This window comes from Suricata suricatta, chromosome 11 (genome assembly GCF_006229205.1).
Source record: "Suricata suricatta isolate VVHF042 chromosome 11, meerkat_22Aug2017_6uvM2_HiC, whole genome shotgun sequence".
Lineage (NCBI taxonomy): Eukaryota > Metazoa > Chordata > Mammalia > Carnivora > Herpestidae > Suricata > Suricata suricatta.
The window spans coordinates 80,182,815-80,208,462 of record NC_043710.1 but is presented as its reverse complement, the minus strand read 5'-3'; the positions used below and the strand labels follow the sequence as shown (position 1 = coordinate 80,208,462).

The following is a 25,648-nucleotide window of genomic DNA, read 5'->3' as shown; positions in this document are numbered from 1 at the left end:
TCCTTCTGTGTGCCTGACACACAGCCCTCAGCAAATCCTTTTTATCTTTAGCTTTATCTTCAAATTCATCCAGATCCAAGTGAGTTTTAGCACCTGAACTCTTACCATCGTTCTCCTATGCGTTATTGCCACAGCACTGAACTGATCTTCCTTTTTACTGTTGACTCCTGCACGAATTTTCTGAACATAGCAGTATTTGAAATATCATTTGGATCACCTCCTGCCTCACCTGAACTTCAGGTACATTCTACTTTGCTCAGAGTGAAGCATGAGCTATGAGAAAAACCTCCAAGGGCATCCTTTGGCCTGTTACCTCTGTGACCGAGCCAGGTGTCTCCTGCTCCACCCTCCTCTGGCCTCCTGTCTGTTCTTGGAATATACTGGACACCCCCAGCCTTCCTGCAGATACCTGCATGGCTGTTCCATTTCCTCCCGCTTTTCTTTGAGGTCACCTCCATGTGAGGGCTTCCTCCAAACACCCAAGCTCCTCCTGGAGCTCACTCAGCCCTTTGGGCCTGCTTTATTTTGGCCGTCTAACATTCTGGGTGGTTTGTTTTATTTAGCTGTTTCACTGAAGTGATAAGGACCCCCAGAGCCTGAGCTCCGTCTTGTTAGGCTGTGCTCCTGTGCCTGGACACGGTTCGGTTCGTGCTGTACAAGGATGACAGTGTTTGAAGGGCCTCCAATGAGCTGCCAGGTGCTTCCTGTGGGCTCCCACAACTGGCTTGTCTCTGCTGCAGCGCATGCTCCTTTCCCATACCTTCCGCATGGCCCACCCCTCCACTAGCCCGAGCAGATAGGGCCTTTCCTCTCTGTAGCACTAAGGCCAGCGCCGGCCAGCAGGGAGCGCTCAGGGCGTGATTGCAGGATGAATGGACGGAAGGCCCTTTCCCCAGACCATTAAGTTCCTCCAGGAGCAGCGCAATTCCCGCCATTTCCACGCGGTGGCACTGTCTCCTGTGACTGCTTCCAAGGCCTCCACGGGCTGTGCCATTCGGTGGGGCCTAGGAGGGGCTGTCGCCAGGGCTGGGCAGGCAAGGCCCTTTGAAGGCTGGTGTACATTTTTAGCGTGTCGGCACTGTGTTGGACAAGGCCTCCGGTGCACTAGGGAGTCTCCGAGGCCGGCTGCTGGACACCCTGCCCTCTCCACGGCACGCTCCGCTCTCGCCGCCACCCCTCCGCGGTGCCCCTTCCTCCCCCACCCGGCTCCACCCCTGCCAAGCCCCGCTCTTCCCCCTCCTCTTCGCCTGCTCTTCGCCGCCTCCTGCCAATCCTGGGTGCAACCCACGCGGTGCCCCCCGCCATGCCCTTTCCTGCCCCACACCCAGTCCACCACCGCCAAGCCCTTCCTGGTTCTCCCTAACTCGCTTGAACTCAGGAGCCCTGGTTGCTGCCCAGAAGGACTTTTTTCAATTACTTAAAAATGTAATTAAAGTAAGGCATTTCCAAGGTGTAAAAGTAAAACCACAGAAATGTGGCCTCCTCCTCTTCCCACTCCCCGTAAGTGACCTGGGCCCGCGGCGTTCCCGCGGCGTTCCCGCGGTGTGGCTACGTCCATTCCGACGGGTTTCTTGGTGCCTGCGTTACCCACGTGGAAATGCCCTTCCCGCCCTCTGTGGTGCGAGCCCTATGCTGGGCAGTATTTGTGAACTGGCTTGCTTTCAGTGTGCTCGGTTTTTACTTTTGGTGTAATTATCCCATTCATTTCTCTTTTCCTTTCAATTCTTTTTTTTTTTCTTCCCCTTTCTCCCCTTTCTCTTTTATTAGTTTTTTAAATTTAAGTTGACGCACACATAGTTGACACATAATATTACATTAGTTTTAGGTGCCCCCCCTTTCTCAGTTAAACAGACCTTACCAGATATTTCAAATTCCTGTCACACCGTGTTTCAAATGCCTCTATATATCAGATTCTGTGTCAAGTCCGATGGGTCTGAGACCCCTGTGACCGTGACCTGATGGAGTGCCCCTGACCTGAGGCTGATCTCTGGGTCTCCTGCCCTGTGATGGCACCGTTCCCTGATTTTTTTAGCATTCGCTGTCAAGGCTGAGGTACAGGGACATTCTGGTTCCTGATCCTTTTATATGTTGTTTGTGCGTGTGTGTGTTTTCCTTTTCTTTCTAGAAAATTATAGGATTTTCCTTTATCCTTAGTATTCTGGTATTTCATTCACAATGATGTTCTTTTGGTGTGAGATTTTTTTTCCTTTTGTGGCACTTTTATGAGTATTTGAATCGAAACAGTTGTGGTCATTGTTAGTGGGACATCCAGTCAGTACTTTTTTTTTTTATGTTTACCCTCTTTTTTTCTGATCTTTTGGTCACTCCTGTTATTTGTAGATTGGACTCTTATAACGATTCTCTAAGTTTTTTATCTTTTTGATTTGTCTCTGCCCTTTAGTTCAACTTTCTGGGTGACTTCCTCTAATTCTTATAATCTTTCTCTTGTTTCCTGGATCTTATTTTCTTGAATAGATTTCTTTTCTCAAGAAAAGAAATGGACACTACCTTTTTTATCCTCTCTTGTTGAGGATGTGTGTCTTTAAGAAAAAATATTTACCAGTTATGCTCAATCTTCCACATGAGGGGATTTTTCTCAATTGTCTGGCTCTTGTCTGAGCAGTTTAAGGAGACACTTAACAGCCACATAGCAATGAGTGCCAGGAGAGGCTGGGGCAGGTGATTGGGTAGGGGTGTGCTATTTCAAGGTTGGAAGCCCAAATGTCAGTGTTTGGAGAGATAGTGTTTCCAGAGAAGAATCCTTTGATCTGTTGCTAGAGGCAGGCGGGAGGAATGGGCAAGAATCCCCTGGCTGAGATGGCCCGTATTGCCACACGGCAAATCTCTCCACACTGCCACACAGATCCTTCCAAGCCTGGAGACACTGGGCTCAGCTTTCCCAGAGAGTGTGTCCTCTGGGGTTGGGCACTGGTAGGAAAGAGGCTTGAGGAGTGTGTGAGGCAGGGGACAGAGGTGTCCTCCCACTGCAGGGTGCCTGGGAGGTAAGGTGAGGCCTTAGGCTGGAAGTGGGGAGTAGTCAAAACTTCTTCCATTCTCCTAGGCCATTTACTGACCCGCTGCCCTTTGCAGTCTCCTGAGATTTTCTTGAAACTTCCTCTCTGCTTTGTCTTCTCTTTAGGTCTTGTTCTTTACAACCTTCCACTTTTGTATTCCTTTATTTTTATTTTAGTGAACTGTGAGGAACTAGGAATAGTTGCTACGTCAATAACAGTTGCTGTTAGCCATGCTAATCCTGTTCACTTTTGAGATTTTTGTCTGCACAGTTTCAGACAGGCCTCTTGTCTTCAAGGTTTCTCCTTTAAGTGAGGAGGGGTCTGGATGTAAAGTCTTATCCAGTAGATTGCTGGGGGATGGTGACATCCAAGGACAATGGGTCAGTGTCACATGGGTCTAGGGTTGTGGCCCTACTCTGCTGTTCAGCAATTATGTGATCTTCACGCAAGTTTTTTAACCTCCTAGAGCTTCAGCTATTGTTTATTTTTAATCACTGGTATATCAGTGGCTTGTGTCCAATAGGAGAGTGTCAGGGTGGCCAGCTTGGCTGGCTGGCCCAGTCACTGTCATGTATTCCCAGACCCACTGGAGCTAAGGCCAAGCCCAATGCCTCTCAGTCTTACTGTCCAGGTGGACAATAGGCTGGCAAGGAGTCTCAGAGCAAGTTGTGCAGCTGGGGTAGGCCAAGGGGTCCATGGCCACAGGCCAAATGCAGAACATCTTTCTCCAGCATACCTTTCAATGGTGCCATTTATTATTATTTTTAAATGTTTATTTGTTTGTAGAGAGAGAGAATCCCAAGCAGGTACTGCACTGTCAGTGCAGACCCTGATCCAGGGCTCAAATCCGTGAACCATGAGATTATGTATGACCTGAGCCAAAATCAAGAGTTGGATGATTATCCAACTAAGCCACCCAGGCACTCCTTACCGGTGCCATTTAAAAATTAATTTCATTAAAAAAATTTTTTAGGTTTGAAATGTCTCTTTTTATTTTATTTTTTAATTGTTTATTGTCAAGTTAGTTTCCATATAAACCCAGTGCTCTTTCCCACAAGTGCCCTCCTCCATGTCTATCACCTCCTTAGTCTTTCCCCTGCCCACTTCAGCCCTCAATTTGTTTTCAGTATTCAAGAGTCTCTCATGATTTGCCTCCTTCTCCCTCCCTAACTGTTTTTCCCCCTTCCCTTCCCCATGGTCCTCTGTTAAGTTTTTCCTGTTAGACATATGAGCGAAAACATATGGTATCTGTCCTTTTCTGCCTGACTTATTTCACTTAGCATGACACCCTCATGTTGCTATGAATGGCCAGATTTCATTCTTTCTCATTACCATGTGGTATTCCATTGTGTATATATATACCACATTTTCTTGATCCATTCATCAGTTGATGGACATTTATGCTCTTTCCATAATTTGGCTATTGTTGAAAGTGCCACTATGAACATTGGGATACATGTGCCCCTGTGCATCAGCACTCCTGTATCCCTTGGGTAAATTCCTAGCAGTGCTATTGCTGGGTCATAGGGGAATTCTATTGTTAATTTAAAAATTAATTTTAAATTATAAAATGGACACATTGTGGAATGGAATACAAAATTAGTCCTCATCTAAGGTATAAAAAGAGAGTCTACATTTAGATCATTACCTTGCATTAGATAGTTGAGGTGCAAAATAAACATCAGACTCTGGGCTCCTACAAAAGAATAACTAACAGAAATGCACACTCTCATTGTAAAAATTACATTAATTAAGAACAGATGCCTAGTGAGTGACTGCCCTGTAAGCTCTATGCTGAGTGGTAGAATTTCCAAGATGAACAAGATAAATCTCCTGACATCAGAGGAACTTAACTCTAATTGGAGGTGGGAAACAATGTCAAGATTAGTTAATTTATTTTGCTGATGAATTGGGAAAGGTCTTGATTAATTCAAAAAGTCTTCCTGGCTTTAAGACCATGATATCTCTTTTCTGCTTTTTGTTCACAGTCCTGGCCACCATCAACTTGCAGTCACAGCATGAGCTGGAATTATTAACCAACTTTCTCTTAAGTGTCCAGGTAAGTGTGACCCAGGGGCAGCTGCCTGTTCTCCTTGGTGTGAGTGTATGAAGTCCTAGAGTCAAGTGGAACCTCTGTCAGGAAGTGGGCAGTGTTTTGGGGTACCTGAAGCTATGCCCAGGCCTCTGGGATAGGGAAAGAAGGACTCAGGACTCACTCAGCCTTTCATCTCACAGCCATCCTTTTGTACTATGGCTCTCAACCCCTGTGGTCCCTATGTTGCTGTGCCCCCAGTCAGAAGAGCAGCGTAGAAGCAGAGAAATTTCTCTTGAGGTGTTGCTGTATAGACTGATACGTGGATGTGGTTTCCTGCCTCTTGGGAAAGGGGCACTTTTTGGAGCGCTAGGCTCAGTATGCTCATAGACTAGACTATGACTATGCTCTGGACTAGAATTTTGTGGACTCCACAAAAATTCTTTCCTGTCCTGTACTGTGTGTCTGACCTTAACCTGTAAGACCCCTCTAGGCCTGGAAAGATTATTGTCATCAGCAAAATGGGAAGGCTGAGCCATTCCAGGTCAGAGGAGAGAGGAGTTTCTGAGTATAAGACCACATATTTAAAGTTAAATCCTATTCTGATTGATTTCTCTTCTCTAAAATTCATGTGCCTGTCTTTCCTAAGGAGGCAGGTGGTATCTGGACACAGCCCATTCACAGAGCTGAGGCTCTATCTTTTACCATGTCTTATTTAAGGGTGTGCTCCAAACTGTCACCACCTATTAGATGTAGGCATTGATCCCTATTGGATAAATGAGCTGTTCGAGTGTTCGTATCACCCATGAATAGATGCCTACAGAGATGCTAGGACTGTTCTCCATTCCAGCTGTTCATTCTGTAGAGCAGAAGCTGTGTGTCTGAAGGCACATCCATCTGAAGTTACCATGGCAGTGTGAAGCCATGGAGGATCAGGGCTGCCCATGTGTATGATATGGCTACTACTTGAGTTTAGCGGGACAAGCAGAATGAGAAGAGATGGGGAGTATGGGAACTGATCCCAGGCAGATTTTGTTAGGCTGATCAGGGGGGAAACAGTAGGTCTGGGTGGGCCCAGGTCTCCTTTCCTTCCTCCTTCCAGTGTTGACTAAGTGCCTGCTCTGCGTGTGGAGTGTGGCTAGGCCCTCATACCCTGCAGTGACTAAGACAGTAGGATCTGTGTCCTCATGGGGTTTGTGACCCACCTGTGGAGAGATGTGTCAAATAAACAGTTTCCCAACACTGAATAGGATTGTGCTTGAGTGCTGTCCAAGGCAGGTATAGGATTTTCTGCCCCTCTACCCACTCGGTAGTGTGACCCCTCCGTGCTTCTCTTTCCTGTGAAGTGCGGATGATGATAGTACCTACTCATGGGGTTGAGGATCAAATGATGTAATATTTGGAAAGCACCTGGGACTGCAGGGCTTCGTGTTGGCTCCTTTATAATCATCCTTAGAGAGGGGCCCCCACCTGTGCACCCAGGCCAGGTCATCCTGCTGACAGACTGATACTGCCAATGGCCTTTCTGTTTGCAGTTTAGTGATGTTAGTTTTCTTCAAGGAAGAGATCAAAGTCTACTTTCAATGCTCAAACAGGATAGGTGCAGCTCTGCTTAACTTTGGGATGTCCAAAATCTGCTGGGTCCTCTTGTCCATGTCCAGAAATGGTTTCCCAAGTGGTAGGCATCACGTGCTAAAGGCTTTACATGTATTATCTTATTTAATTCTCCCAGAAACCAGGTGAGCTGTCTCCTAATTGTACAGTTAAGGACACAGATTTGTAGAACAAATGTAGATGTCGAGCATCTAGTAAGTGGCTGGTGAGGGGGTACAGCACAGTCTGACTGAGGCAGAGTTCTAGCTCTTCACCGCATTGTGTGGGGCAGTGACCTGGGCCATTGGTAGGTACCCCCATACCTTGGCGCTGGCACCCTCAACTGAGGGAGGCCCTTCCTGGCATTGGAGACTATTGACATATGACATTTAGAATCTACGTCTCCCTTAGTGACTTGAACATGGTACAGGGCATCCCCTTCTTGGGAGGGAGACAGCTGTAAAGATAAGCCACCAGTCTTGCTAAAAATTTGTTGTGACTATTTTGGCCTTTATTCTGGTGGGGTTGGTATCTTCTACTCAATGGATAATAAATCTACCCCATCATTCTGGACCAGATTTTATTGCTCTGTATGTGTTGCCCTCTAAATGTAAGGCCATAGCTAACAGAGAAAGTACTTGATGAATGAGGAAGGCTCTCTGGTGCGGAAACTGAAATATCAGCAAATTACTCCTTGCACTCCCCCGGATGCTCTGGTTCTTCTGCAAACATGGCAGAATGGTGCCTGGCTGGGGAATGATTTCTGCATCCCAGGGCCAATCCCATGCCAAAGTCAATATTCTGAGGTAATATTAAAGACTTAATTGTTATTGAATATCCTAGCCAAGGTGTGAAGCCAGATATTGTGGCCGTAGTGCCTGAAGTGTGAATAGTTGTGCTATATAATGCCCTGATTTTCTTTTCCAGTTTTGCAAACTTTTATTTAAGCTAGACCTCAAGAAAAGGCCCGCTCTATAGTCCTCTGACTCTTCTAGCACCCGAGGGTTCTGCCTCCTCAACCTGCCCTTCAGAAATGGAATATCCTGATAGAACATTTTCCTTCACTGAGAGAGGATAGGCAAAGCTTGGCTTGACCCAGGAAGCAAACCAATGTAGGAACAGACTCTCAGAGAACATGCTGAATTCTACTGCAGACTTACTTTGAACACACATCCCTGTGTTTTCTCGCTAGCACCGTATGCAACATTAAAACCACATTACAGTAGCAGGGTCTCCTGCATCAACTGTGGTAGTTCATTCCACTTTCTACCAGCAGCATGGAGGCCACGTGTGGAGATTGAGCTGGTATGCTGCATTTGGTCCTCACCTGTGCTCTGCTTTTGATAGCCCTTAAGTCAAGGAGTGTGTGGTTAGGGAAGAATTGGGAGGGTAGAGGGGCTGGGATTTCCCTGAAGGAAGAGCTCCCCTCTGCTTCTTTTGGCCAGCTAACTTCTCATTTTGTGGTGCCCAGAGGGTTCAGCCCAAGATGGTGATGGAGTACTGGACAGGGTGGTTTGACTCATGGGGAGGCCCACACAACATCCTGGATTCTTCTGGTGAGTGCTTTGTGGTACCTAAATCCACCATGTGTATTGACCTACATAGTAAAAGTCGGTTCCAAATAACCTGCTAATTGATGTAAATGAGCTGTAGGGTGCAAGGCTCCTGGGATTATCTTCGTGTAATAGTCAACCTTGATGTTCTAGAGTCATTTGTATTGACATTTGAAGTGAACGATAGGGTTTTTAACCGAGCTTTATTATGTTTCTGTATTAGATAAGTAATGCATGCCTATTGCAAACATCCAGCAAATACAGAAAATGTAGAAAGAAGAAATAAAAATCCCAGAACCCAGAGAAAACACAGTTGCCTGTTGAACAATGTGGAGGTTAGGGGTGCTGACCCCCTGCACAGTTGAAGTCTGGGTATAATTTTTGACTCACCCCAAATGGAACTAACAGTTTGCTGTTGACCAAAAATGTACTGATAACATGGACAATTGATTAACACATATTTTGTACACTGTATATATCATATGCTGTATTACTACAATAAAGCGAGCTAGAGGGAAGACAATGCTATTAAGAAAATCACAGGGAAGAGAAAATACTTCCCAGCACTGCACTATAAAAAAAGCGTATATAAGTGGAGCTGCATAGCTCAAACTCATCTTGTCCAAGGGTCAGCTGTAGAGTGTGCTGGCGGTTTGCTATCCATGTCTGCAGCCCTGTACCACACACAGATAGAGATGTGGACACTTGCAGTTGCATCTGCTCTGTGTTACCTGCTTGTGCCAATAACTGACACAAATGGAGAGCCTTCCATATTATTAGAGATTCCATCACTGTTTTAAAGAATGCAAAGAACCCTTTGGTATTGGTGATTAAAACACAATTTATTTAGCCATTCTCTTACTGATGAACACATAGGTTGTTTCCAGTGGTTTTCATATTTTTTAGTTTATTTTTAATTAATGTAATTTTTTTAGAGAGCACAAGTGTGAATAGGGGAGGGGCGGGGGGTGGAGAGAGAGAGAGAGAGAGAGAGAGAGAGAGAGAATGAATGAATGAATCTTAAGCAGGCTCCAGCGCTCAGTGTGGAGCCCCTGATGCAGGAGTTGATCTCATTACCTTAGGATCATGACTTGAGTCAAATTCAAGAGTTGGATACTCAACTCCAGAGCTCAACACCTGAGCCCCACAGTGGTTTTTAAATGTTAATTGAACACCATTGCAGTGAACATTCCTGAACATCCAGTTTTGCATACCTGGATAAGTTTGCATACCTTTCCCTAGGATAAGTTCCTAGCAATAGAATTGCTACATGAATGAAATTTTGATATACATGTACTCTTTGGCAAGATGTCAGCAATTCTTACTATTATTAAATGAGAATACTTATTTTCCACAAATTCATCAATACTGAGTATTAAAAAATTTTTAATATTTTACAATCTGATTACTAATACATGTATGTGTGTATGTGTGTGTGTGTGTGTGTGTTTGTGTGTGTGTGTAAAAGTAGTTAATATTTTTCATTTGATGTTATGTTTTCACATCTTTGGCTTATTTTCTCATAGAGGTGAGATTGGGGAGGTGGTCAGAATTAAACATTTCCAATTACGAGTCCAGTCTTTTGCATCTTTCCAAGGGTGAACAGTGGTTGAGAAAGGTAGGGGCAGTAGAGCAGCACGCTGTTCTGATCGTACTCATCAGGGACATGGCAGAACCAACACTGGAAGCCTGCAGCTTGAGGGCTGTAGTGCTGCCCATTTCTCTTCATAACCCTCATGTTCTGTGATTGCAGTTTAGTGGAAGCTGAAGGGCAGAGCTATGGAGTTGAATTTGATAGGGTTGGGGGAATCAGGAAAGCTGAGAGGCTTGTCCCCATCGCTGACTCACTCTGTACATCCCCTCTCTCCTTTCCTGCTGCAGAGGTTTTAAAAACAGTGTCTGCCATCCTCGATGCTGGGTCCTCCATCAACCTCTACATGTTCCATGGAGGCACGAACTTTGGCTTCATAAATGGAGCCATGCATTTTCATGAATATAAGTCTGACGTCACCAGCTATGGTAAGTAGTCCCCAATACGAGTCCTCCCTGAAACATCCCACACTTGCATGTCTGGGGCTTTTTATGAAGAATCCTTTAGGGCAGCATCTGGTGCCTTGAATGCATTCGGCTCTAGAGTGTCTGAGGAAGGGATGGTTTTGCCTGGATTGTCACTTTTAAATTTCTAGAGCAGTATGAGACTGAAGCCAATGGACATGCTTGTGAGTCTTTGGAAGTGAGAGGCATAGCCAGAGTGAGGGCAGGTCCTTTGATGAGGGCAGCCTCTTTAGGCCATTGAGATATGTGACCTTTGACCTACTTAGTTTGAGAGTCAAAGAAGGTAAGCAAGATGCAGGGAATTGAGGGTCATACTATGGCCATGGCACTTTTGGTGGCGGGCACTTTATAGCATTTAGTATTTATTGTAGTCTGGCTGATGGCTCACACTAAAAGTGTTTTGCCTCCAATTGCTGAGGTGAGGACTCTGCCTCTATACACTAGCTTCTCTTTTTTTTTTTTTCTGCTGTGGACACTGTCCTGTGACACAGGTGACAAGTGACAGAGTCCTGGTGTCTTGCAGACTACGATGCCGTGCTGACAGAAGCGGGGGATTACACAGCTAAGTACTTCAAGCTTCGAAGTTTCTTTGGCTCCATCTCAGGTACCTGGCAGTTAGCAGACTTGAGAACCAATTTGGGTCCTTACTTTTGCTCTGAGATCCCTAAAAAGTTACTTCTTCACTATCCCACCTCAACCCCAGTTGACCTGTGTGCAAGAACATTCCTAGACAAAGACAGGCAAGTTTGAGAGACTGTTTTCATCATAGTTTGTGTTTTGCAGCTTCATCTTTCTCTGGGTGGTAAGACTCCTGGGGGTATGAGAAAGTACCCTGCACCCCACCCCCATGTTGCCTTATTAGTGGGGGATCAGGTAGTCTAAGACTGTTTACATCTTGTTTCCAGAATAAAGGATGGGGACAGGAGTCAGGGGCTAGGGAAGCTGGTGGAGGCAATGACTTTTTGGGTCCTTTGGGATGGCCTTCTTGTCTGTGTTGCAGGTGTTCCCCTCCCACCCCAGCCTGACCTTCTTCCCAAGATTGCATATGAGCCCTTGAGACCAAATTTGTACCTGTCACTGTGGGATGCCCTGCAGTACATGGAGGAGGTGAGTGTGGCAGTGCAGGGAAGCCAGGGCAGTTGGTAGGTGGGCAAGCAGGGCTATGGAGAGGGAAAAACAATGCTTGATAGCTTTGAGGTCTACTTGATGACTTTAGAGCTCAGAGTTAAAAGACTGTGCTAGAGTATGAAGTGGGAAGAAACAAAAATAACTTGAAGAAAAACTGGGTAACACAGTAGGAAGTCTTTTTCTGAAGCCTGGGTGGACAGAGAGAAAGGTGAGGAGGCCAGTGAGTGGGCTTATCCCCCTCTGAGAGGAGGGTATACCCTGGGGCTGACTCAGGGGGGTGCTGTGATACAGAAATGGTGGTGGATTGAAAGGCCACAGGTCTGGTACATTGCTGGGCTTCATTCCATTGTCAGGCTTCATTCTATTACCTACCCACACCCCTGTGTCCCTGGATAGCCATGGGTTAATGTGATGAGAAGTCAAAATCAGAACTTTGGAGCTTGGAGAGCCAGTTGGCAGGATTGGCTCCCCAGGTTTGTGTAATGAGAAGTCAAACTAGTAGAAAAGGTTGGAGGGCCCCCTACCCTTCTCCTAGCCCCAGGTGGGGATTTGTCTGCTACTCCACACTCCCTGAGAAGGCTCAAGAGGAAGTTGTTGCCTCTTTTTCCTCTGCCTAGCCTGCATCTCTTTCGACTTTTCTCTCTACAGCCAGTCAATTCTGAAAAGCCAGTCAATATGGAGAACCTGCCAATAAACAATGGAAATGGACAGTCCTTTGGGTACACTCTGTACGAGACTACCATTGCTTCATCGGGTGTCCTTAGTGGTCTTGTGCGTGACCGGGGACAGGTAGGAACGTCTTCTTTTAATTCCTGTGACCCTTGTAGTCATCCAGCCCTATTATATACATCTGACTCTCTCTCCTGAGTGCTCACGTATCTGCCTGGTACCCGTGTGTAGAAATGGCCCATCATTGTCAGCTCTGCTGTCTTTTTCAGCTATGATCATGGGCATTCATTTTTCCTCTATGCCTGGCTAACCCTCATATTAACCACACACACATAATGTTACCCCTTTCTTTGCTTAGCAGAGATTCCTCCTATTCTCTCCTGCGGACCCATGAATGCTTTCTGTCTGTCCATTTGTCAGGTTTTTGTGAACACAGTGTCTATAGGATTCTTGGACTATGAAAAGAAGAAGATAGTTATTCCTTTGATCCAGGTATGTTATTCTGGGGAGCTGGGTGATGGCTAGCACCAGCTGCTTCATGACCAGATTTGGTGGGAGTCAAAGAGGAAGACTTGGAAGATGGGAGCCTTCTTAACCACAGAGCTGCTGATGGAAAGAGGGGCAGAGCATTGATATCTGATCAGTGGGTACTCTTTCACCCCCATCCTCAGAGTTCAGGGAAGAGCTGGGGTTCTGCAAAGAAACCCTGAGGTGCAGCTTATGGCCGGGTAATCAGGCAGTCATCATCGACCACTGTGTTCCTGGCAGGGTTACACCAGGCTGAGGATCTTGGTGGAGAATCGTGGGCGAGTCAACTACGGGGATAATATTGATGACCAGCGCAAAGGTGGGTCATAGCATGTGACGAGAGAAGACCTTCTAGTACTTAGCAGTGCTTGGCTATTTTTTCTTCATACCAGCACACCTACAGGTCATGGAGGCTGACTCTATTGAGGTGGAGTCATTATAGCCCATTGGAGGGAATTGGGTTGTGGAAACCCACTGAAGGGAGATGGGTCATGGAGGCCCATTGGAAGGAGGTGGTTTGTAGAGGCCTATTGGAGACAGGTGAGTTGCAGGGGGCCACTGGAGGGAGTTGAATCATGGAGGTGCGTTAGAGGGAGGTAGGAGTGGGCCTGAAATTCCCACTTGGGTTCTGACCTCTTTCCAGTGCATGTTGCCCACATGTCCATGGTGAACATACGGGAAACACTGAGCCAGTCTTTCCAGATCTCTCTGGGCTTCAGTCAGCTTTAGCAGGGGACTATCTGCTTGGGTTGCGGTGGTGGTGAGACTTAAGGAAGGGGATTCACAGAAATCCAAAAATGGCATTGAAGCCTTGCCTTCTTGGACCTCCACACTCAATTTATTTTCTTTCTTTTTTTTTTAAATGTTATTTTTGAGAGAGAGAGAGATAGAGAGACAGAGCATGAGCAGGGGAGAGTCAGAGAGAGAGGAGTCACAGAATCTGAAGCAGGCTCCAGGCTGTTGGCCTAGAGCCTGATGCGAGGCTCGAACTCACAAACCGTGAGATCATGACCTGGGTTGAAGTTAGACGCTTAACTGGCTGAGCCACCAGGTGCCCCTCAATTTCTTTTCTTGATCCACCTTGGAAATTCATTGGTGGTCTCATTTGTGGTGGGGAGGAGGAGGTAGTATATACAGCAAACAAATGGTCTTGATGGTATGCTCCCCTAGGAATATTTTACCAACTCATTTTATTTCTCTTGGGTTTGTTTGTTAGAGGAAGGGGGGGAGGGGGGAGGGGCAGAGGAGGAGAGAGAATCCCAAGCAGGCTCCATGCCTGGCATGGAACCTGATGTGGGGCTCGATCTCATAACTGAGATCATGGCCTGAGCCCAAATCAAGAGTCAGATGCTCAACAGACTGAGCCACCCAGGTGCCCCTATTTTTCCTGGTCTTCTAAACCTTCTCTGCTTAAATTTGCCTCTTCCTTTTCATCTGCTAAAATATGGGTGATTTCATGTAAGTTATGACATATGAATTCAGACAAATAAATCCTGCCAGTGTAAGGGACACTGGTGACCTCCCAACTCTCATGGGTGTTTGCCTTTGTAATGAGGAAGTCTGTGAATCCTTTCCCTGCCTGCTAGGGAAACACTGCAGCCCAGTCACTGGAGGCTTCTTGGGCCCTGGGGATTGACCCTCTCTGGATAGGCCTCACAGTTGCTTCTAGCACTGTCCAGGCTTACCTTCCTTTTCCCCTAGGCAACCCCCCAGTGTTCCTTTCTGGATCTTGGCTTCTTCCACCAAAGAGCTCCATCTCCAGGCCGGTCTTCACTTCCTTTGCTCTCCTGGGGGCAGGAAGGGACTACCAGCCTGACTCTGTTCCCAGTCTTTGCTTCCTAGGTCCCTGATTAAGATGTGACCTGGATTCTCACTGTGGAGTTCTCACCCTGGAACAGTTCAGTGTTTATAAGTCATAGACCTCCCACCACATACACCTGCAGCTGCAATTTAAGAGTCCACAGGCTCTATGAAACCTATTTGCAGTCGCCAGCCTACTTGCAATCCCTTTTCAACAACTCAGCAGCTCCATGATTGTGAGGACCATGAGAGCTTCTCCAGGACGAATACCGATGGCCCCTCCCCCAAGGCCCTCGTTAATCCTTATGCAAGTGTGCCTGGGTTCTGAGAGTCAGACCCCCAAATCATATTGCCATCTGTTCACAATTCAAATACTTAAAACAATATATCTTTAGTCTTAGGCCATGTAGAAGATTTCTGGCTGAGTTATTCGGTCTGTTTAGTTTGGGACCCCATTGAATCTGACCTTGAAGCTAAGTTAGAACTGCTATGACCTCTTGATCATTTGCCCATTGGGCCTCATTTTATTGTGTTGGAATTATCATCCCTAAAAGGGAGTTTCCTCTTCAGAGAAAGGCCAGAGACTGTTTTCACCCACTGACATTCTCAGCTCTGTCACTGCCCTTAGATGTAGTCTTTCATGCAAATCTTAGGCAGAGATATTTCTGTTATTCACTCTTCTCTCCTTTGGGATTTCTAGAGAAGGTTTTATGCCATGTGAAGAGCTCTGTAGGGAGTATATACTTCTGGAGGAATTTTCACTTGAACTTTCCAGAAACTCTCCACGTATGTGCTGGGCCCTAACTGGGTCAGCTGTGCCCCTACCTTTGGCCTTACTCATGCTTCCTTGGCTTCTTTCCACAGGTTTAATTGGAAATATCTATCTGAATGATTCTCCCCTGAAAAAATTCAGAATCTACAGCCTGGATATGAAAAAGAGCTTCTTTCAGAGGTGGGTCCCCACCCCATGAAATGTATGTACCGTGGATAACATGCAGTAAAAGCCAGGAAGGCCCTGCTCTGTGTAAACAGACCTAGAGCAGCTTGCCCAAGGTAGGGGCAGTACCAATGGTAGAGACTGGGGAATTTCCATGACACCCTGGTTAACAGGTGGGGGGAATTTGGGATGCCTTTGCGATTGAGTGTGGGACAGGGTCCAGATATGAGAAAGTGCCCTCCTTTCTTGTCTTCTGTTCTGTTCATAGGTTCAGCATCGACAAATGGAGCCCTGTCCCTGCAGTACCTACATTCCCTGCTTTCTTTTTGGGTGCTTTGTCAGTTTCCCTTTCCCCTTTTGACACCTTCATGAAGCTGGAGGTTTGTAGTCCCCTCCCTACCTGGGTTCTCCAGTCTGCCCTCTGAGGGCAGCCCTCGCCTCTGTACTTGCCCTTGCTAGAGTCTTCTAAATCACCTGCACCCTGAGGGTCTCTGTGTTGCCCTCTCTGATGACTTCCTGGGGCCTCCCTGAGGTGGGAGAGTGGACTCAAAGCAGAAGAACCACCTGGCGATACTTCTCAGGGTCCAGGTCTGAGCATGGGTGCTTTGCTGGGGAGACTCGGAGATAGTGGAAACAGGAGATAGAATACTCCATGTGTTAACCTCATGGCTGTCAAAATATCCATTCACATTGATATCTTGGAAGCTGAGAGAAGAATGCAAAGCATGTGTCTGTCTCTATTTTCCCATGTGACTTTATATTCAGTGCCTTTCATGGTCAACTAACCCCTTTCCCACTCTGTTTAAAAGGGCTGGGAGAAAGGGGTTGTATTCATCAATGGCCAAAACCTTGGACGCTACTGGAACATTGGACCTCAGGAGACCCTCTACCTCCCAGGTGCCTGGTTGGAGCAAGGTATCAACCAGGTGGGAACACCTGCAAGTCTTTCCCTTGTCCCAGCCCTCTCCAGTATCACAGTGTTTCCTTGGAGGACTTGGATCACAGTCTATTACGGCTGGCTAGGGCGGGAGAGGAGGGCAGAAGGTTTAGCCAGCCCCTTCTGTGTTCCTCCTTGGCGCTGAAGAGTCCCTGTTCCTTCCAGTCTGGTTCTCAGTCCCTTCCCCTGAGGTACCCCCATCTGGATTCAGGACAGATCTTGGCTACTCTCATACACTGGCCCTTTTCTCCCCCAGGTCATTGTTTTCGAGGAGAAGATGGCAAGCCCTGTGATACAGTTCACTGAAACCCCCCACCTAGGCAGGAACCAGTACCTTGATTGAGCAGCACCGCTTTGCGCCCCCTGGTGGCGGGAAGCAGGAGAGCACCACCGTCCTCTGGGCGGAGGGAGGCCTAGTGCTCTGCTCCCTGACACCCTCCCATGAGGGAGAGTTTCCTTAAGTAGCATTCTCAGGCAGAGACGGAGCTGCAGCTCTGCCCCCTACTTCAATTCAAGACTCTGAACTTGGAAGAACTGAAGAAGAGAAGTGAGATAGGTGGAAGGGACCCCCTTCTTACCTAAATGGCTTCTTGACTGGGCTTTGTTGATGGCACCTTTCCTACTTTCCTGCTCTTCTAGGAGAGGACAGAGGGATATCTCTCTGGGGGGTGGGAATGTCTCTTGAGATCTCCACGTGATGAGGTTTGCTCCTATGATGTTCTCACTTGCTCTCAGCCACAGCCCTCATGGCCCCTTTTTATTTCTGAAATAGGTTTGTCACCATTTGTTGAGGATGGGGAAGAGGGTGGATGTCTCACCTCTCTCTGGGATTCTGGAAGAAGCTCCATTTGAGAGACACACACATCTTCTCCTTTTCCTTTCCACTTTAACTGTATCTGATAGGATGACAAGCCAAGCTTAGGAGAAACAGAAATACTCAGTCTGAATTAGAGAGTATTTCCAGTTTTACTCGATGAGAAGGCACATCAGCTGAGGAGGCAATGCAGGTCCTAGTAGAAACTACACCTTGATCTGAGGCTCCAGCTCCAGTGGCTTGGGCAGGGAGCCTCCCCACTAAGTTGGTGTAGCCCCAGGCCCCACAGGCCTAGCCCAGACCTTGCTTCCAAGTCTCTCCCCTTCTCCCAGCTCAGTCTCTTTCCTTCAGTCCTTATAACTAAGCAGGAGGGAGGAGAGGCAGCCTTCCTTTGCAATTGTCCAAATTTGAGGTAGTTGTTCTAGGGGCTCAAGTGCACTGGTTTGGCCCAGGTTCACTGACCTGAATTGCAATAAAGCAAAAATTGAATCAGACCCTCTTTAGTGATATTTCTGATCCCTCTGTGCCCCTGTTTACCACAGGCAAAGGCATTGTGGGGTCAGGCACCCATTTAATCCATCTGGCACTGAGACTCTAGACACTGCCTTTACCCAGTTAGGGAATGATCTAGCTCCTGGCTCCTTACCACCTCCCTCCTGACTTTCATTCTGCCTGAAATGTCATTGTGGATCAGAAGTGCCTTTGGAGAGGAGAGGTCAAGTACAGATTCACGCTGGTGCTGGTGGGTACTTTTAAGAATCTGCTAGATAGCCAAGAGCTCGACATGTGACTTAGCTACAGAGGGTGAGTTTTCCTTACAAATAACATCTGGGTTGTGCTGCCACAAACTAATTATCGCCAGTAATAATCAAGCTTAAATAGCTAACACCTCCCCAGGACAGTGCCTGTGCCAGGAGTCCATGATGACATGTGGGGAATAGCAGGCCATGGGGCTCCCAGCCACTCCATGGCTTACATGTTGGGCTTGGCCAAGGAAAGGACTCTGCAGTAGGGCATCTGTGGTATGTAGCGACTGGGCCCAAGGGCTGAGCCTGGGCCGAGGACACACAGTTACAAGCGCTGGGCTCAAGGGTCCTACTATTTGGGGATGGCCAGCACTGCGAGCAGTGTCAGTGCACTTTACACCTGACCGTGTTTTTACAAAGGTGTATGTAAAAGTTGGCTTTGTTGGAAGATGTGATAGGGAACTAGTATTTAAATGGATCTTACAGTGAATCCTTTTATAAAGTGCAGAATCCCCTTGAATTGGTTTTATCCAAATCTGTGCAGCGACGCATTTGTCCTCTTGCACCAACTTACTGTTCTTGATCTTTTTATCTGCCATCTAGCTCTGAAGTTTCTCTCTGTCAAAGCCCCTTGTCAGAGCTCATCCTCCAGTTTTTTCGTGTTTATCCAGACCTTCCTTACTGGATGACTTCATCACAGAATCTTTAGAAAACTTCTTATAACCCCCACATCTCCAGGCCTGCTCTTGGGCCTCTTCTTCCCTCTGTCCACAGTCACTGAGGGTGGCATCACTAACCAGAGATGCTCTCCAATGTTTATCTCCATCTGAGCTCCAGACCTACTGGCTGTCCGCTCAACCTTGCTCCTACATGTGATGACAAAGTGATTGCTCCCCTATGATCCTTCTTGCCCTCTGCCCCATAGCAGGAAATGGCAGTTTTATTCTGGGTCTCACATTGTTTTTAGCTTCTCCATTTCGTACTGCACAACCACTCCACCACTCCATTCTCCTGGCTGTACCTCAGACACATCCAGAACCTGACCACTTCTCTATACCCCAAGGCTTACTCTTCTGACTCACCATCATCTCCTGCCTGGATCATGGCAGGAGCCACCTCTCCTAGCCTGCTCTGCCCTCTGTTTATGGTCAGCACAGAAAGGGGAGTGATTCCTTTACAGGCCAGTTGGTTCTTTTCTCTAAACCCTCCAAGGCTTCAGTTCCATTTTCACTTGCAGGAGAAGCCAAAAGCTTTGCTCCGGTTCCCGGGGCGAATGTATTCTGTACACCCCTCCAACTGCATCCATCTTACCTCCCACCCTGACCCTTCCCATTTTGCCAGTCAGTTGTAGGCACACTGGCCTTGTTGCTGATCTTTAAACATGTGAAGTAAGTACTCTCCGGATGGGAGTGAGTTCCCTTTTCCGGAATGGTCTGATCCAGGTAGCTGTGTGTTTGTACTCTGCAGCTCTGCTGGGCCCCTTTATCAGAGGGGCCTTTCTGACCACCCTAGAGAGGGGATCAGCTCCTCCTCACCTACACTTGGACACCCCCATCTAGCTTCATACTTCTCATTAGACCAGATCACATCTGAAATACTGTAGATATGCCTCGTGTCCATGCGTCTCGTCTCCCAAGAAGGGAAGCTCCATGCAGACAAGTGCTCTGTGCTAGCTCCTAGAATAATGCCTGCTCATAGTAGGCACCTGCCAAGTGAATACTTGTCAGATAGTTAAAGCAGTAAATGAGAATAAAGTAAGGCAGGGTTGCAGAGGATTAGGGCTGTTAAAAACCATGTTTGACTTTTAATTTTGGAAACAAATTTAATACAGTTAAAACAGACCATATGGTGCAGCTGCACAGGCTCTACCCTCACCCTAGGCTCTGTTCTGGTGGCTTCTAGACCCCAGCCTCACTCCTTTGTGGTGGGGAGCAGGAACACACTGCGTTTGGGAAACAACTTGTAGTCATGAACCCAATTCTGATTGATAACAAACTCATTCCCAACAAAGAGGAAAGCTGCAGTCCACCAGGGTTATAATTATAAATAAATATACATGCAGCTAAGAGAGGCTATTAGGTGAAAACAACAGAAATAGCATCTGCCAAAAAATAAAAATAAAAAAAATAGAAACAGAGAATATCCCATTTTGTTGTTCATTATCAATTTCCTGAAAAATGAGCCCTGGGTTTTTGGCTAAGAAGGTGGCCTAAGACCAGCCAGGCTGACCTGAGCATTCAGGGCTGGTTTCAGTGAGTGAGGCAGTGCCATGCCTGGGCATGAATTCACTCACTTGGTGGGTGCCCTGTGCACACCTCCTCCCTCCCCTCCCATGCCACCCCGGCTGACTCTGAGGGGTTGATTCTAGAGCCACCATCAAAAGTATAAGAGGCTGGGAATGTCCTGTAAGGTGGCTCAGGATTCTCAGGGATATGATCCCATTGGATAGTTTCACGAATGCTGTGGCAAGTTAAATCCATTTCAAAATAGGCAGCCAATGCTATTTTTTGAATGTTAGGTTGCTGGACTGAATCCTACCCACTCACCCAGGAGTGGGTTATCAATGATCCTCAGACTGGTCCTGTGAGTTTAAATGGAGTGGGGGCTGTTAGCATTAAAAAATAAACACCTCTTCAGTAGGCTCAGGCTTTTCCTTTTCCTCCAGTTGGGAGGAAAATTGTGCTTCCAACTTTTCAGGAGCGTGAGTGACGGCCAGCAAAGGGCGGTCCCTGTCCGTAGCCTCCAGGTGCAGGGAAGTAGCACATGCACACTGTTCTTCCTCAGGGGTGGGGGTGAGGGTGGGGGTAAGGGTGGGGAGAGGGAACAAGCAGCAGGCTTGTTCTCATGCTCCCAACTCAGGGAGAAGGGAAAGTTTTGTTCCCATTTTGTGTTTACAATAGAATTATTTCCAAAGTAGAGTGTGCTCAGGTCTCCTTTCCCCTCAGGGTCCAAATGATCTCTGCCTCTTTTCCACAAGTCCCTCTGCTAACCCAAAGCCCCTGTCTCCCCCAAACAGGGGCAGGAAAGAGTATGGAACGGCCCCTGCCTCTCTCCCCTTTCCGCCTTGCCCACCCCTGGCTCACTTCAGCCCCTGAGGTCTGTGGTTCTCAAGAGCTCCAGAAAGAGGGCTCCTGCCCTCCCCAGTCCAGCCCAGACAAGGGGCCCTCAAGCCCAGTGGGCAGTGGGGAGGCAGTATCTAGGTAGGGGCCCACATGCTCTTAGTCCAGGTCAGTCCATGACCCGCACTAGCTTGAGGGCCTACCGCCTTCCCTGTGCTGGAAGAAGCAGGCTTGAGGGATGTGGGGCCAGAGTAAGGGACTCCACTCCCAACACAGCCTGAGGTATGAGGGAGCCTGATGGCAGGCCCAGGCTCCCCTCATGCAAGTTGCCTGTTGCCTGTTGGGATCAAAGACAGCCTTATGCTCTGGAAATACAAACCAGAGGAAAGCCAGAGAGGTATGTCTATTGAGAGTAGCTCTCCGAGGAGGGGGTGGGGGTGATGTTCCTGATGCCTGGGCAGGGGGTTGCTCTCCGGTCTTCAGAATTCCCTGGCCAGGTGGCCTGTGCAGTCGTGCTGTGCCCCAGGAGCAGGGAGCCAGGCAAGGCCACACTGCACTTGACAGCCGGGGTCTTTTCATCTCTCTCCCAGCCTGGCATCACTCCAGGGCTTAAGTGCCCACCGCATCTGCTCCCTCAGGCCCTGTCAGTACAGGAAGCTCTGGGGAGATGTGCCAGGGCACTGGCTCGCTGGTTGGCATGACTTGGCTAGCAGCTGGGACCCTGGTCATGCTGGATGGAAGAGAACAACAGGTCTGGGATTTCTGTGCTTTAAATTCTCTGTCCTTTGTTCTGGCATCAGGCTGGGCTCTCTCTGAAGCCCCCAGAATAGAAAGGAGGGTGATGGTGATTCCTTAGGAGTTTGCCTTGGAGGGACCATCAGCCATGGGGAGAGGATGGAAGGCCAGGAACAAGGTTTGAGAAGGAGGCTCCTGTGAAAGGGACAAGAGGAATATGGGTGAGGCGTTTAAGCAGGGAGGCAGTTGAGGTGCAGCCAGTCTGGCCAAACTGCTCAATCATGAGCCCCCATCAGGGTTCACCCAGAAGCTCCAGAGAGCCCAACCTCTGGGGTCCTCTGGGAGTCCCTTATTGAGAGGCAAGTAGGGGCAGGTCCTTCCAGTGATAAGGTGAGGATGCAGGGAATAGGGCTCAGTACAGATGCGTTTTCAGTGGCACTGTCCAAGTTGATATTTTGGTTCAAGGCACAAAACAGGCGAGACAGACACCCCATGGTCTCCTGTGGGCAGGGCAGCTGTAAACATGATACAGAAGTTAAGCTTAACTCTGGGGCCAGAGGACAGATGTATATCCTACTGTCTGAGTTCCCAGTTCTGGGATGAGATTATACAAAAGCCCATACATTTACGACTTGGAAAAATAGGTGGCACAATTTACTTCATTTAGCTTTTTAGAACACCATTTCTTTACCTCTAAAATGTAAACAGATTCTGTGGCTTATACTTAAATAAATGTAGTGACACTTATATAAGACTCTTTGTGTAGTAAAGAGTGTTCTTGGTGCCTCTCACAACCCATTTTACAGATCAAGAAACTGGGGTCTAGAGAAAGAAAGTAACGTCAAAGCGTGACAAGTGGTAGGCCTGGAGGCTGAACTAGGCTCTGGGTTCCATGCTTTTATCACCGTGCTATACTGTCACTATTAAGAGACACATGGATGTGCTTGGTGAGGTGGAAGCCGTGAGTGAGGGGTCCCTGCCACAGCAGCATGGCTGAAGAGGCCCCACAGGGGAAGACAAAGCCTGGAGAAAGAGTCCACATAGCAATGCCTTGCAATGGGACTGGTGTCATGGCCACAATAGTGGCAGTAATGACAGGAGGCTGTCATGAAGCTGTGTCTAGAAGGTGAGGCCTTCAAAGAGCTGGTGGCAGAAGAACTCAGGTGTGCAGGGGAAGTTGGCTCCTGTGAACTTGCAGGCAGCACAAGGGGAAGGGGACTTCAGCTCTGCCTCTTCTACTCTTGCTACATTTTTCCTATCCTCCCGTAATTAAAAACCAAGAGGAAAAGCCTTGGCAGATTTGTTCCACATCCACACTTGCAGTGCCCCTGCCCAGTGTGTTGTCTATCTACCCTTGTCACTGCCTTACCTGTATTCTGGGGCTCAGATCTCCACAGTGGGGTCAGTGAAGCCTTTTTTCCCCTCATTCACCAGCACCGGCTTCTCTGTCCGTGTGTGCCAGACCAGGATCTGTATGTCCAGAGATGGGAAACAACATGGGGCAGGTCCCCCTGGCCTCACCCTGGCCCCTTCCGGGTCCCTCCCACACTCCACAAGTACTTCTGCGGCCCCTCCATTCTATCCTTGTTCTTTATTTCTACCTTCCCCCTCATTCTTTCTGTTTGTACATATGATGCATTCAATTTATGTTAGAAACATGAAGTGTGCAGCTACAGAGAATAGACAAGTAAGTCCCAAGATTTCTTCTTACTTCTCATTTTCCCCTGTGTTTCCTGATGGGTCTCTCTGGAGAGGGAGACATTTTTTGAGGAGGCTTCAGCTCAGCCAAGTGATAGTCCTGGCCCTAGCTGGAGCAGTTCAAACTAGACGCAGTGTGTGTGTGTGTGTGTGTGTGTGTGTGTGTGTGTGTGTGTGTGTGTACATGTGCATGAAGGCATGTGTTTTCCCATGTGCATGTGTGTGAATGCACCCTGGCATGCACACATTCATGCATATGTGGGCACACGTGTCTGCAGCCAGGCTGTTTTGAGGTTTGGGAGGGGATGCAACCCTTGGTCTTCCTCACTGACTGCCACCTCTCCATTTCTGGGCTTTAGCATGATGGCCTGACCGGGGATAAGCTACTTTCCTGGGAGGGTGTCCTAGGAGGCATGGCTCTAGGCTGGTCCTTTGCAAGGCAGTTTTGAGGTCTTTATTTCCTTCCATCTTATCTGTAGGGAGCATTTGGATGGCCTGGGAAAAGCCTGCATTATACCTGCCAGTTCTGCTGAGGGTTTACCTTGGTGCAATTGGCTGCCTTGGGCTCCAGGTCATTGAGGGTAACAAGTTCTCGGAGGAGGCTGCTTTCCTGGTAGCCTCCCTTCACGCCACGCAGCTTGAAGTAGGCCTGGCTACGCTGTAGAATGAGCCTCAGGTTGACTGCAAATCCAGCCATGTCTATTGCAAATGGTCGGTGCGGGTCGAACACTGTCTTCCAGCCGACCACCTTCCCAGCCCCGTTGACCCGTGGGGCCTCGTACCGAAGGCCACCAACGAAAGCAACGGGCCACACAGACACCCTCCTAGTGCTGCGCATCTACAAGAGGGGATCCAGAGTCAGGACATGTGGGACTGCTAATAGGGAGTGGTGCCTGTCCCCAGAGAAGGGGAAATCAATTAACTCTATGCCCAGTCCTGTCTCCAGATGCATTCTCTATAGTGGGCAACTGCAGAGGAACCTGCCTCGCCATAAGCGCTGACCTTTCACCCCAGCTGAAATGCTTCTTCTTAACAAGACTTGCAGACCAGCTTTCTCTCCTGCTGCAAAACCTCTGTCTTCCCAACGTAGAGTCTGAAATGACTCTCTCCCCTGGCCCAGGCTCCCATGACTTCCAAGACCCAAGGACAAACTTGCACATAGAATGACCCCACTTGAGGCCATGCCTCTAAGGCCAAGACTTTCAAGCGCTCCATCCCCTACTTTCTTCCCTTGAGGCAGTAGTGTTTGCAGAAGTCTGCAGTGAGTTTTTCCATCCCTTCTCGGGTTGCCTGCAGGCTACACTGACTCCAGGGGGCACTGCTCACTCCACCCCACCGTTGCCCTCCTTGCCCCACACCAGACGCCCCCACCGGCGTCCTCCCGCCCTTCCAGCCTTCTGCCCCGTCCCATACCTCCTCAAAGAGCTCCAGACTGTAGGTATTGTCATCGTCAGCGAAGTACACCACGCCCGGTTGGCTGGAGTTGCGCGGGAAGGTCTCACGCAGCCAGCGCAGGGCCAGGTTGCGCTGCATGGTGCCCCGCGGGATGCGTGGGTCGCGGGCGTCGCCGCGCAGCTTGTAGTTGCGCGGCGTCTCCACGTGCAGATGCGTGTAGTTGAGGCCAGTGTCGCGTAGCAGGCGCGCGGTTAGCGGCGTCCGGCGCGGCGCGTCCTCCACCACCAGCCAGTGCAGGTTGGGCACGTGCAGCAGCGTGTTGGCCATGCGCGTCAGCTCTGCCTTCTGAACCGGGCGGCTGTAGGTGGGCGTCACCACGTGGATGGTGGGCAGCGTGTCGGACCACGGCGGGGGCCGTGTGTACACGTACTCGGTGCGCACCACCTCCACGATGTCGCGGTCAGACATGCAGTACTCCCTGGGGTCGGCGCCGGGTGGCGTGTCGCGCCGGGGGTCACTCCCATCATCTGTGGGGTTGGGAGACACACGGTGTGGGGACGGGCCGCGCAGGGCTGGCTCTGGCCTCAGGTACTGGGCAAGATGCCACCCACCCTGCTAAGACACACCTCCCCTCTGCTCCTCCTGCAAGAATGTCATCGGAATCTTGCCTGGGGCTCTACCTTTTACCAGTAACCCAGAATGCTGCTTCCCTGGAATTCTCTCAGGCATTTCCCCAGTTCTGACCCCCGAAGTGACACAGAAATAACCTCTTCCTCCTTCTCACATTTGACACCTCTGTAGCTATTTGAGTGTGGCTGGCCAAATTCCAAGACTGCCTTCTCACTTCTTAAATGTGTGGGATTTTATATGACAAAGTGTCCTGATGATTCTCACCTTAGTGCCCTCCCCATATGGCCAGAGCTAACTGCACTTGCCACCCCTATTCCCCCCCTCA

The 25,648-nt window shown here is 48.5% G+C and overlaps 2 protein-coding genes across 6 annotated transcripts in view; one reads left to right on the top strand and one right to left on the bottom strand.

The window, feature by feature from the left end:
• GLB1L2 (galactosidase beta 1 like 2) overlaps positions 1 to 20,070 on the top strand; it is a 55,912-nt gene extending 35,842 nt beyond the window's left edge. Inside the window, exons 11-22 of the mRNA XM_029915652.1 lie at positions 5,003 to 5,073; positions 8,111 to 8,195; positions 10,074 to 10,211; positions 10,771 to 10,851; positions 11,248 to 11,354; positions 12,024 to 12,164; positions 12,465 to 12,536; positions 12,813 to 12,891; positions 15,237 to 15,324; positions 15,578 to 15,689; positions 16,119 to 16,235; positions 16,503 to 20,070. Of these exons, the coding sequence (XP_029771512.1) occupies positions 5,003 to 5,073; positions 8,111 to 8,195; positions 10,074 to 10,211; positions 10,771 to 10,851; positions 11,248 to 11,354; positions 12,024 to 12,164; positions 12,465 to 12,536; positions 12,813 to 12,891; positions 15,237 to 15,324; positions 15,578 to 15,689; positions 16,119 to 16,235; positions 16,503 to 16,589 (1,178 nt within the window). The 3' untranslated portion in view covers positions 16,590 to 20,070. The remainder of the gene's footprint in view (positions 1 to 5,002; positions 5,074 to 8,110; positions 8,196 to 10,073; positions 10,212 to 10,770; positions 10,852 to 11,247; positions 11,355 to 12,023; positions 12,165 to 12,464; positions 12,537 to 12,812; positions 12,892 to 15,236; positions 15,325 to 15,577; positions 15,690 to 16,118; positions 16,236 to 16,502) is intronic.
• B3GAT1 (beta-1,3-glucuronyltransferase 1) overlaps positions 19,582 to 25,648 on the bottom strand; it is a 30,542-nt gene continuing 24,475 nt past the window's right edge. For 4 of the 5 annotated variants that reach the window (XM_029956872.1, XM_029956868.1, XM_029956871.1 and 1 more), the window contains 4 exons: positions 24,712 to 25,220; positions 23,840 to 24,136; positions 22,970 to 23,070; positions 19,582 to 21,795 (listed from right to left, as the gene is read on the bottom strand). In XM_029956872.1, the coding sequence (XP_029812732.1) occupies positions 22,984 to 23,070; positions 23,840 to 24,136; positions 24,712 to 25,220 (893 nt within the window). In that variant the 3' untranslated portion in view covers positions 19,582 to 21,795; positions 22,970 to 22,983. The remainder of the gene's footprint in view (positions 21,796 to 22,969; positions 23,071 to 23,839; positions 24,137 to 24,711; positions 25,221 to 25,648) is intronic. The other variant, XM_029956867.1, reaches the window with a different exon arrangement.